The sequence below is a fragment of the Berghia stephanieae genome, chromosome 3 (genome assembly GCF_034508935.2).
Source record: "Berghia stephanieae isolate SIO BIC M18660-M18661 chromosome 3, UCSD_Bste_1.3, whole genome shotgun sequence".
Lineage (NCBI taxonomy): Eukaryota > Metazoa > Mollusca > Gastropoda > Nudibranchia > Aeolidiidae > Berghia > Berghia stephanieae.
Genome location: NC_088362.1, coordinates 95,305,491 through 95,318,399, shown reverse-complemented (window position 1 = coordinate 95,318,399; position 12,909 = coordinate 95,305,491). Strand labels below are relative to the sequence as shown.

General features: G+C 39.1%; 1 protein-coding gene across 2 annotated transcripts in view; it reads left to right on the top strand.

Moving 5' to 3' along the window:
* LOC144968897 (NACHT and WD repeat domain-containing protein 2-like) overlaps positions 1 to 12,909 on the top strand; it is a 58,471-nt gene that overhangs the window by 13,153 nt on the left and 32,409 nt on the right. For both annotated transcript variants that reach the window (XM_078907723.1, XM_078907724.1), the window contains 6 exons: positions 6,959 to 7,174; positions 7,603 to 7,691; positions 8,748 to 8,864; positions 10,112 to 10,298; positions 11,437 to 11,562; positions 12,186 to 12,307. In XM_078907723.1, the coding sequence (XP_078763849.1) occupies positions 6,959 to 7,174; positions 7,603 to 7,691; positions 8,748 to 8,864; positions 10,112 to 10,298; positions 11,437 to 11,562; positions 12,186 to 12,307 (857 nt within the window). The remainder of the gene's footprint in view (positions 1 to 6,958; positions 7,175 to 7,602; positions 7,692 to 8,747; positions 8,865 to 10,111; positions 10,299 to 11,436; positions 11,563 to 12,185; positions 12,308 to 12,909) is intronic.

Genomic DNA, 12,909 nt, shown 5'->3' with positions numbered 1-12,909 from the left:
GAAAAAACCCCAAAGAAACTGTAAAAAATCAAACATAAACCCCCCTTATACAACCACAATCGGGTAATTTATCTTTATGGCATAATTCAAGGGAAGACTTCATATTTTGTTTTCATATTCAATATAACATACTACAAAGTTTGTTAATGTTAATAGTGTGTGCCTTTCCCACTTTACATTCGATAAAGGGCGGACGTTAGAAATGTTGTTCATTATAGGGCCGTTCAAAATGATTTATTTCTATGTAAATGACTTCATTATTCTGGCTCTCTAATGATTTAAAACAGTCGCTTGATTTTTGTCGAGCTGAGGGTTGTCACATTGTATTATCAATGCCTTGGAATTTTTTGGGTAAATCCCCCCCCCCCCCCCCCCCCCCCACCAACGACAATTAAAGAAAAAAAATAACAGCCACAACAAAACAAAAGCATAAACAAACAACCCCCCCCCCCCCCCAGAAAACCAAAACCAAACAAACAACAATACAAGCAAACAAAAAAAAAAAAAAAAACAAACCCCAAAACAAAACGAAACAAAACAAATTAACAAAAAAACAAACAAAAAAAAAAGAAAAAACAAAGAAAAAAAAAACAACAATGAAACAACAAAAACACAACAAAACAACACAAAACAAAAACAAACACATACACTTACACACTTACACTTACCCACACGCACTTACAAACACACACACATACACACATACACACACACAGTGCTTCCACGATATTTGGTGAATAACGTACCAGAATGTATACGCATTGTGTAATAGTCTATTTTTCAAACAGATAACAATGTAAATTATAGCAAGTATTTTGAAGGGTTCAAGCAACCTTTTCATGGTTTTATTCGTAGGAATCAGTCCTAACATGTGTCACCTTGACGCGATGAAGTAATTTCGACTAGTTTAAAACCCAACAAAATTAGAACATTTATATAGCGCAACATCCACTAAATGTGCTCAAAGACCTTTACTCAGTTTATCCCACACACGGATTGAAATAGAATTTGTATCAATGTCGCACTTTGTTGTTTTAATTCATTCCCTTGATGAGTGACTAAATAATAATTATAATTACAAGGACGGAAATACACGGGACTGTCATCTAAGCCTTGTGGATTATTGCGCATGTGTTGGTGCGGAGCCATCGTAAACTTATGGCCTGACACTGACCAAAAAATGACGTCAAAAGGCCAGTCTTTTGCCACAAAAGAAAACAAATTGTGAGTTGTATTCAATAGTTCAACCAATGAAATAACTTGTTTCCTTGAGCTCTACTAACGACAACTCACTGGACGCTACACAAATCTAAATAATGACGTCAAACTGCCAGTCCTTTTGGATTTCAGTGTCAGGCTATAGATAGAATGCGCTTGGCCAAGGAGTTCACAACATTGCCATCCGGAAGTATAACGGACCAACACACAAACTCTGTGTAACCATGAACTTTTATAGTCTGGTTAATACAAATTAGTGAGATCAACTCACAAACGCGGATGGCAAAAACAATAACAAAGGCCTGAGTGACGTAATCTGCATACTATCTATAGATAGAATGCGCTTGGCCAAGGAGTTCACAACATTGCCATCCGGAAGTATAACGGACCAACACAAAAACTCTGTGTAACCATGAACTTTTATAGATAGTTCGAAGATGACGTCACTCAGGCCTTTGTTATTGTTTTTGCCATCCGCGTTTGTGAGTTGTTCTCACTAAACTGTATTAACCAGACTATAAAAGTTCATGGTTACACAGAGTTTGTGTGTTGGTCCGTTACACTTCCGAATGGCAATGTTGTGAACTCCTTGGCCAAGCGCATTCTATCTATAGTCTGGTTAAAGTGAGAACAACTCACAGACGCGGATGACAAAAACAATAACAAAGGCCTGAGTGACGTCATCTGCATACTATCTATAACATAACGATGGCTGCGGTTCTTGTGTCAGGCTATAGATAGTTCGAAGATGACAACACTCAGGTCTTTGTTTTTGTTTTTTGCCATCCGCGTTTATGACTAATGCTAACTGAACTGTATTAACCCGACTATAAACGTTCATGGATACACACAGTTTTGTGTGCTAGTCCGTTATACTTCCGGATGGCAATGTTATGAGCTTCTTAGCCAAGCGCATACTATCTATATGTTTACAATGGCGACGGTTGGTGTGAGAATTTCATTTGTGATTTTCGTCCACTAGGAGAAACCGTCAAGCCTCAAGAAATGTTTACGTCTCAGTTGTCCGTATAATAGTATTCACTATATTGGACACAACTAAGGGACGAAATCGGTGACTAACGCATTCCCTTAATAATTGGATAAAAAAAAATTATGCCTTTTGCGCCACGACATCATGAGACATCGTCGCCAAAGCATTCCACGCAGGAATATAGATAATTCATCAAACAAGATGTCTGATGTCAACAGGAATCACCCATGTTGTCCAAGTGAACAAATTGGGGGTTAATAATCTTGCTCAAGGAAAAAAACCAAAGTGCCTGAAGCGGGGCTCGAACCTGAGTCATTCGGATCACGCAGTGCAATGCCTTTACCACTCGGCCACTTCGCCGAATATAAACTATTATAATATATAGAAGGAAAACCATCCTCGTACATTTCATATTGCTACATGTATTTCCTGACAGGTCAAATGAAATTAATTTTCCCTGTCATAAAGTAACAAAACAGGGAGCAAACACTGGTGTAAGATAGAGTTTTGTGTATGAAACAGTGACAAAACATTGCGGAAATAAAAATACAAGAAAAGAAAAACATCCTAAAAAAGAATCAGCCTGCCTCGGCTGAGGATCGAACCAGAGACCCGAGACTGATTCACCTTCCCCCCCCCCCCACCCTTGTATTGTTCTCTCTGCTTGCCTACAATACAACTTGCCGTCTTACGTCATATCTGTAAGCATCCACGCCATTGGGAGTGATAGTGGATAAGGCAATGTACGTTCACTCGGGGGTTTCGGGTTCAAGTCCCGCTAATACTTTTCATGCAGTAGCCAGCACCTTTGTTTGTATTGGTCAGAACAGACATCGATAGGTTATAGTGAGACCCACGAGTGACAAAAAGTCTTCTACCTGAGACGTCCTTAAAGTCTCGGAAGACTTTTAATTTAAAAGTCACCTTAATGTATCTGACAGAGACAAAACTGTTACCGGCCTCTACTGATTTGGTGAGAGAATGCGAGTAAAAGGCCTTTTTCCACCACTCAACTTTACGCCGCCCACACTGAGACTCGAACCACGGACTAACCGGTCCGACGGCGAGTGCCACACAACAAGAGCACAAAGCTTTTAGCTTTGAGAAGTTAATGCTGTCAATAATTCATTTAATTATCTTCGGAATGCCAAGGCCATTGAAATGACTCCCTTTGTCTTCTTTGGCGTTTATGTTCTATTATACGTGGTGTCCATCAAGTTTTTTTTCCTGATTTCAAAGACGTTTTATTCTAAAACTATTATAGATATTTGCATCTTATATAAAAAAAGCCATGCATTTATGACCATTGGTCATTGACGTTAATTACATCACCCCAATCATCATCATCATCATCATATCTTGTCGCGCCAGTGAGTCAGCCAGTCCCGGGCAGTCTGGTTGCATACCCTCAGGTCAGCATTGGTGCAGTGAGGTCCCGCGAGCATTCGGACAGGATGTGGTCCATGGTCTGTCTGGGGTGACCGCATGGGCATTCAGTGCCCGGTGAGATTTTTCATTTAAAGAGGTTGGTGGCGGTGTTTCCCACCTTTGCTCTAGCTCTGTTCAACGCCACCCAGTCTTTTCTCTTGAGGTCTGTGCCTGCTGGGAGCTTTTCTGTTGGGGGCTGGAGGGCATCGTTTGCTGTCTTGTCCCATTCTACCCATTTGTCCAGGCGGAAGAATGCTTATGTGATTGCATGAAACGAAATCGCCAAAAGTTGCTCAGCCTAGTTTCATAGCCCAGCTTGGCAAACCAGTACAGGATATTAAAATGATTTTTTAAAAAAATCCAATGAAATACTAAAACGGGTATTCTAAATTTGGTGAGACGCAAAGTATTATTTGGTATTGGCAGATTAGATTTACAAGAGAATTTTAGGGCAAACTTTCTTTTCCGTGACTATTATTCCGTAAGTATTGTGAACGTCCATTTAGATAGGCTAGAATTTTATGCTGCATTCCATCTTCATGAATATGAACCATAGATCATTTTCCAGTAAGACATTTTTCAACCTTCTTGGAGACAGACTGTTCACAAATTTCTAAATAAATAACAATGTGAAATTGTACGTAAGCTTCAATTTAATATAGGAAAACAGATAAAACGGACGTCTCGGGTTTCCCCTCTATCAACAAAACAGGGTGAATGAAACACTACAGACGAATTCTAAACGGCACTTTTCTCCAGATAGATGGATTGGGAAAGAATGCCTGAGTTGCCGGCCGCCTGGATCGCCATGCCTTTGTTCCTATGAATTTTTCTCCTATCAGATATATATATTTTTTTACATCAGATACATGAATAATAAATAAAAATAAAATAAATAAAATTAAAATTCCCTTTATTCATCCCCAAGGGGAAATTTGTCGTAGGGTCTATTACAAGGGAAGACTGGAATAACCCAGGCGTCAGCCGCAGAGCAGCGCCGCAAAGTGAGCGAGGGCGAAGTGATTTGCTCAAGGCCACACAACGCAGCGGCGGGTGATTGAACTCGGTAACTTTCGGGTAGGAAGCAAAGACCGTACCACTGAGCCACGCTGCCCCATTGTTTAAATTTTTAATTTTTAATTTTTTAAAATAAATAAAATATTGTTTATTCAGCTCCCATACCAGATGTCGGGATGCTTACCACGAAATAAAAGAGCTGTTATTGAATCCATCACGCCACAAAAGCTCCTAAACTCACGAAAGAACTAAAAAAATAATTGAATTCGCTAATAGGTAGGCATGGGAACCATACTGAGGCCCATTGAGTAAAAGATAATGGTAAACAGAATGTCAAGCATTTATGCATTCGTAGGTCCTTGATTAAAATATAGGTCTAATGTTTGTCTGATAAAGATGTTATGAAACAGGGAAATACTTAATGGACACCACGTATTAAATTTATTCATTGTCTTTTTCAAAAACGAAAAAAAGATCCGCCCCCCCCCCCCCCGAAAAAAAACCCAAACAAACAAAAGAAAAAAATCCAACAACCCCTGAACCCCCTCCCCCCAAGTAAAAAATATATAAAGCAACACAACAACAACAATAACAACAAAAACAAACAAGTGACCAAAATGTTCATCTTATGCACATATTTATTATATTAAAACCTCCCATTTTACATCAGGCGCCAACCAGAAAATTTGGATTTCCTAAAAGAAATAATCTATTATTTAATCTAGTTATAACCGCAAACTTGTCCGTTTTCACCAAGCGGGCAGTAACGCCGACGCAAATCGAGTTTAATTGAAGCCAGTGTCACGTGGCTGTTAACGCTCTCTTGACGGAAGAGCTAAATGAACCCCGCCTATCTATATAAGATTGATTATAGCAGGTATAAAGCCGTTATTTTCATAGGAGATCATCTGCTGATGTGGTACAGGATACATTCACGAGTCGTTTTCAAAATATTCTATTGTGATCCACTCCGGGCAAAACTTATAATTTTCATACAAGTCAGAGAAATGTTACCCGATTAGGATAACCTCAAAGTGGCCGCCAAACATTCTCGATCATTTTGGATAGAAAAGATTTACCTGAACTATAGATGGATTGTTGTCTATAATTGTCACACCTGAAAAGAATAAATTAATGAATATGAATGAATGAATTTATATAGCGCCTAGATCCACCAAGTGCTCAGAGGCGCTTTACAATATGCAAATAAAACAAAACAATAATTTAATAATTTAAGCATAAAATCTATCATATGTGACCCATCGTCTCAAAACGGTATTATGTCGGAACGAACCAGATGCTTAAAAGCCGAATTAAATGTTAAACTGTTCAAAATATAAATTGTTGGCATTAGCACCCTACAATATGCTATCCATTCTCCTCAATAAAACATACAAACTCAACACAAGTCTGATATTTCTGGCTATAAATTCAATTTTCAACATCTTAACCAACCCGACTTAATACCGTTTTGAGGCGAAGGGACACATATTTGAATAGCATCAATCCATTAGTAATTTAATTACCACGCACTGTGCTACAATATGAAAATTTAGGATATCTATAACATGTAGGTGTGAAACTATGCCAGACTGATGTTTAGGAATGTCTGTCACTTGTATCTACTTTCCTTTCTGCTTTTTCTGGGACTGTTTTATACACACCTAATCCGATTTTTATCCTACACCAGTGCCCTGATCCCCAATTTGTCACGTTTGGTCCAGAAAAGTTTTACTTCAAATATCGATCGATCGCCGACTTGTCAAGTTTAAGAAAACCGGAAGTCTTCTTTGGAGTTTCTTGCTGAGACCTTTTGACCGTAAGGTGGTCATTTTAATGGATTGATTAATGAAGTAAAAGTCTCGTGGCCAAATTGTAAAAAATGCATTTTGCCAATGTAAAACCGATCAATCTTTATTAACCTTCATACACCATAATTATGAGGCTATGTGGTCTAGTGGTATGACTCTCTCTTTTGGGATCGGAAGGTCCAGGGTTCGAGTCCCAGCGCATAGGTGAGTCATTGGAAAAGGCTCTTTATTCACATTCTCTCTCCGTACTCAGATTGAAAATGAGTACCAGGCCGTTAGCAGCGTTGACTCTGTTCGAAAAAAAAAATGTGATATCGCCTCACAGGCGTCATGTATCGCCTTACATGTTAAGTGCTGCTGTTGGTTAGGAACCCCTTGTAAAGCGCTTTGAGCACGTTTAATGGATATTGTGCTATATAAATGCTCACGCGTTTTTAACTCTTACAAATCACCAATGTTTTCAGATTATCATCATTTTAACCTCTGATTCCAGAGTCTCTACGATACCGCCACATAGAGGACGTGGAGACACCCAGTAACATCACAGATGAAAGTCGTCGACAGGCCGAGATGAAATATCGCTATGGTCATCTCAATGAGAAGGACAAGGAAGTGGTGGATAATATCCTCAAGGGTTGTCTGCCCTTGGATGAAATCCCCAAGATAAAGTCAAAGGTCGTCAAGGTCTTTATCAGTTCCACTTTTACAGGTGAGTTAATGGAAGAATATATAAAATGCAAGATATGCATTTAGCAATATTTTCTCTTCCAACCGCCATTTTCAAAAAAGAGTATAATATAAAAGCGATGTCTGTATCAGAAAGATAATCACATTACTAGGCAGTGACAGCCATTGTTTTACAACTATCTTGACTTTGGGAGAATTTTGCGACCTTCATTTGGGCACTCAAAAAGATGTTCAACATTGCTTGGCACATTGACACGACATTTAGTTCAGAAAATTGGTTGTTACTTTCATGAGGGGATGTCTTTTTTTAGGCCTACTGATTTCAATAACATTTTCGGAAAAAATTAGTGCAGAAACAAAATTGACAGCTTTATCAATTTACGTTATGATTACTTGTATGGTTTGTATCAGATACATTTTAAGCATTATGTTAAAAATCGCTTTCCACAGACTTCATTGAGGAGAGAAATGCTTTAGCAATGAATGTCTATCCCAAACTCAGAAAATACTGTCGGGAGAAATATGGAGTTGATTTTCACGTAAGTATGAAATAAATGTTTAAATTTATTTGAATTTATTTATTCAAAATCCTACAATTTCGTTCATCCTACCCAGGCAGGTCAAGGTCAATGTCAAAGACAACATCGTCTAGTTGTAACTGATCTCAAGGGGGAAAATGAAAGATGTAATGAAAGAATAAGAGTAGTCATTCACAACGATAAGGCTCACGGGTTTATCATTGTTTCCATAGCGTTAAACATACAATATAAATTGCCTGCTATCCTTTGGATAAGACGCTAATCTATCGCGAAATACTTTCCTATAGATCATATAGACCCAGCTACCCAATCACGTGAATCAAAACTAGTCCCTTTGATTGCGAGTTTGCAACCAACAGCCCTCTGATGAAAATTAAGAATAAAATCAAACCTTGCATGTAGCGGCTTAGGACATAATATTATTTATGCTATGTATCCTAATATTTACATTTTACTAGTACTTTATTTACTATTACCGACGGTCTACTTTGGTCAGAGTAATAATATTTGAAAATTTAAGACTTAGACTTGATATCTTTCAAATCAAAATTTCACTCATTATCAATTTGCTTCTGACCAAACAGCCGTGCGGTGATAAAACACCTTTTTATTTTTGTTCGAAAAGCAATTACGCTAGATATATCGATAATTTATGATGAAATTAACTGGTCAAAAAGATTTGACATCCAAAACTTCAAGGAAGTCCCAGATTTGATATGTTTGAAAAAGATGCGGATAATCTTATCTTATCGATATATTTGGAATATTTTTTTTGGAACAAATTCTTGCTTTGGAAATCTGTTGAATATGTGAATATTGCCACACCCTTGAATTTTACGTTCATTCTAAACCTTGACTTCTCTTGGTTGGTTTTCTTTCTTTTCTGTCTGTAATATGGCCATCGAAGAAAGTGATGACTGGGTTATGTTTAATGAATAATGCATTTTTGATTCCACATTGTTTTAATTTGATAACAATTAAGGGAAAGATTTCCATTTAAAACGTTTGCTAAAGTTTTAAAAAAAATGATTTAGCTTATTTTGAACATTTGGGCAGGCTGTTGATATGCGATGGGGAATCCCCGTAGAGGCGGCCAATGACCATTCGGTAACGGACATGTGTATGACTGAACTAGAACACTGTCGTGATCTATCCATTGGACCAAACTTTGCTGTAAGTAAATTTATACAGTTTTTAAAAGAATGTGATGTTAAAAATCTGGTTCCAATCTCATTGGAAGTGTAAAACCTTGTGTAATTAATCATCTGGTTTCAAAGTGATGACGACCTATTTTCTAGTCTAAATATATTATGTTGGTCGTCAATAAATATTATCAGTCGTCCTCAGTCTTTTACGTCCAGTAATCATTAGAATCTGCCGATACATCATGCTACTAAAATAATTATGATTCAGAAAAGTGAGTGGAGCAGGCACTAATGTTGATAACAACAAGAAATGAAGAGTAGGAAAGTGCCAGAAGAAAATAGAGAATAAAAATTTCGCGGCTCGAACCCGTGACCTTAGTGGTACAACATCTACGCCTGTCCGAGGAGACCGTGACTTTACTGTCTATCCAGCACTCCAAAAAAGTGGTTTTAAACTCTTTGTCTATAGGGAATGAGATTAACGGAAGAGTAGCGTCCCTTGATTGGACGTCACCTTACAGAGAGAACGTCAATTTGGTTTTGAAGTGTCTCAAGCCGCTTTCATCGGAAGCGAGGACGAGAGACGCATGCGCACAACCAACATGACGTTCTCTCTCTAATAACTTTTCCGCCGGTGACTTCACAGACTATGGGTGACGTCCAATCAAAGGACGCTACTCTTCCGCTAATCTCATTCCCTATATTGAGCCGCTCTCCACGACTTCTTGAGGTCACGGGTTCATCACACACAAACGCCGCGAAGTTTGTTGGCAAGCACTTAAGCTTAATAGCCATATTCTCAACACAAACCTGTAACATGTTTTGGATATTTACATTTTAATCACGGACTCGCAGGGCAGAATTTCAATAGAAATAAGGATTTCGGTTTAATGTCGCGGATTTCTCAAAGGCTCGACCAAAGACGATGTGGAAAGTAAGTGTCGATAGAGACTTTAAAACCAGGAAGCTAACATGGGACGTGCATGGCATACATGGCAGCACAGGACAGAGAGGAATGGCGAATCTGGACGGCACAGTGTGTCAAAGCACGGGGGTGAGGGGGGGGGGGGGGGGCTAAGGTAAGGTCGACTCTGTCAGCCTTCACTAATACTCAAATGGGGTTTGAATAAGTATTGGTAAGCTTAGAATGTTGAAAGTGGGGGTTCAATCGAAGATTATAATATATAGAATAATACAGGTATGAAAATTATATTAGTAAGCTGTTACGATAGCAGGCTTTAGGGTACCTTTGATTGTTATTTCTATAATTTTCAGGCCCTTGTCGGTCAACGTTACGGATTCATTCCAGTTCCAGCAGCCATACCACGCCTGACGTTTGAAGCCTTGCGTGAGAACCTCGTGACCAATGCCCATGACGTCACGTTACTAGATTGTTGTTACGTAGTTGATCAGAATGTGACCCCTCACACTCAGAGACTGCTAGAAGTCAACAAATGCAGCGGTAAGTTTGGATGTACATTTTGGTGTGTGTTTTATCTTTTGACAATCTTGGCAGACTCACTGGCCAGAGACTCTCAATCTCATTTTCTACATTTGTAAGTCCCATTGCAATAGCGACTGATTTGACTTCACTGCACTCTATGCGTATCAACAAATCATGCAGAGAAAACCGCCTCGCGTTTTAAAATCTTCCCTCCGAACTAAACCTTGTTCTGTCGAAACCGATACCGCTAAACAAACAACACGAACAAAAGAAGAATACTTGTCCGTCAGAAAGTTTGATAAGACTCTTGTGGCTATGTGGTCTTGTCGTATGACACTCGCTTTCAGATCGGAAGGTCCTGGATTCGAGCCTCGCTCGGCGCATAGTTGAGTCCTTGGAAAAGGCTCTTTACTAACATTCTCTCACCGTACTCAGGTGTAAAATGAGTACCTGGCCGTTAACAGCGTTGTCTTTGTCCCCCCAAAAAATTGTAATATAACATAACAGGCGTCATTTCCCTTCCTAGATGTTAAGTGTTGCTGTTGGCCAGGGACCCCTTGTAAAGCGCTTTGAGCACGTTTAATGGATATTGCCCTATATAAAAGCTCAATTTAAAATTATTTTTTCTTGTAGGTTGGTGACCGCCAACCAGTATCTTCACTCAGAAATCCTGGAATTTTGCATCTATAGATATTTGGCCCATGTATTTGATTCTATAATATTATTGGTTTACCAACCCCGACTCAGCCTAGGACGGACTCCATGAATGATACGTGCCATAAATGCGTACGTAATTCCAAAGGATCTTTAAGTCCAGGAAGCTTAAGCTCAGTTATTAGAGTGTCAACAGAACACAAACAATTTCTCATTAATTTATATATAATTACACGGCGTTCTTACGAGGTATTGAACGGGCTAAAGTTTTCTGTTCCTTAGTCGGCGGCATAAAAATGCAGCTATCCCACCTAAAGTTCAGCTTATAACTTTTAGTGTTAGATCTGTCAGCTAGACTCTGTATCAAAATTAATGAGACCTCCCATTACTTTTGACTTTAACACATTATAATAATAACGAATATCAAATTTCCAAACATTATCGTAACGAAGAGGATATATTTATACACACATACCTCAAATTTAAATGAATTTCATTCCAGAATTAACACAGAGAGATTGGTCGCAGGTTGAGTCTGATCTACGAGGTCTCATCCGGCTGGGAGCCCAGCTAGCCATGGCCCACGGCGACATCTCAGAGGAGGACAGCAGATATTTATATAGATCTGGTACGTATGATCATTGTTAAGCTAATGTCACAGGAGGTTGAAAGGTATTCGTGTTTATATTTATTGGTCATGGGCTAGAGCCTCTATGATGATTTGGTTAAAGATACGGAAATTTTACTTTGGAAACAATAAAAATGAAATACAGAAATAACAAACCAAGAGTATGCTCAACATCTCTATCACCATTTCAATTATGAACAACTTCACTACCTACTACTACTACTACTACTACTACTACTACTACTACTACTACTACTACTACTACTACTACTACTACTACTACTCTTACTACTACTACTACTACTACTACTACTACTACTACTACTACTACTACTACTACTACTACTACTACTACTACTACTACTACTATTGCTACTACCACTCATAATCATCAACATCATAATCATCATCATCATCATCATCATCATCATCATCATTACCGTTGACGTATAAAAAATCAAATTATTGTAGAATAAATTATATAATTTAAAAAAATCAATATATCATAATCTCAATACACATTTCCTTCATGAAATCAAAACTCCACCAAATTACCCATACACTTTGAATACAGTATTTCATCGCTTATTTCCCTTACCTCTTCCACTCAATTCCATCTCCAGTGACGGAACATGAAGTCCAGGGTGGTCTCCTTGCAGTCAAAAGGGAACAGGAACGTTCCAACAATGCCGTACTTTTCTTTAGAAACATCGTAGATCTCCACGACAACTTGGACGATGAAGCAGTACGTAATTGACTAGTGTAGTCCGAGTCAGTGGGTGGGCAAGACACAGGTACTGCTCATTTAGGGTCACAGTGGGTAGCAAGTCACAGGTACTGCTCATTTAGGGTCACAGTCAGTGGGTGGGTACGTCACAGTCACTGCTCATTTAGGGTCACAGTCAGTGGGTGGCAAGTCATGGGCACTGATCATTTAGGGTCACAGTCAGTGGGTGGCAAGTCACAGTCACTGCTCATTTAGGGTCACAGTCAGTGGGTGGCAAGTCACAGTCACTGCTCATTTAGGGTCACAGTCAGTGGGTGGCAAGTCACAGTCACTGCACATTTAGGGTCACAGTCAATGGGTGGCAAGTCATGGGCACTGATCATTTAGGGTCACAGTCAGTGGGTGGCAAGTCATAGGCACTGATCATTTAGGGTCACAGTCAGTGGGTGGCAAGTCATAGGCACTGATCATTTAGGGTCACAGTCAGTGGGTGGCAAGTCATAGGCACTGATCATTTAGGGTCACAGTCAGTGGGTGGCAAGTCATAGGCACTGATCATTTAGGGTCACAGTCAGTGGGTGGCAAGTCATAGGCACTGATCATTTAGGGTCACAGTCAGT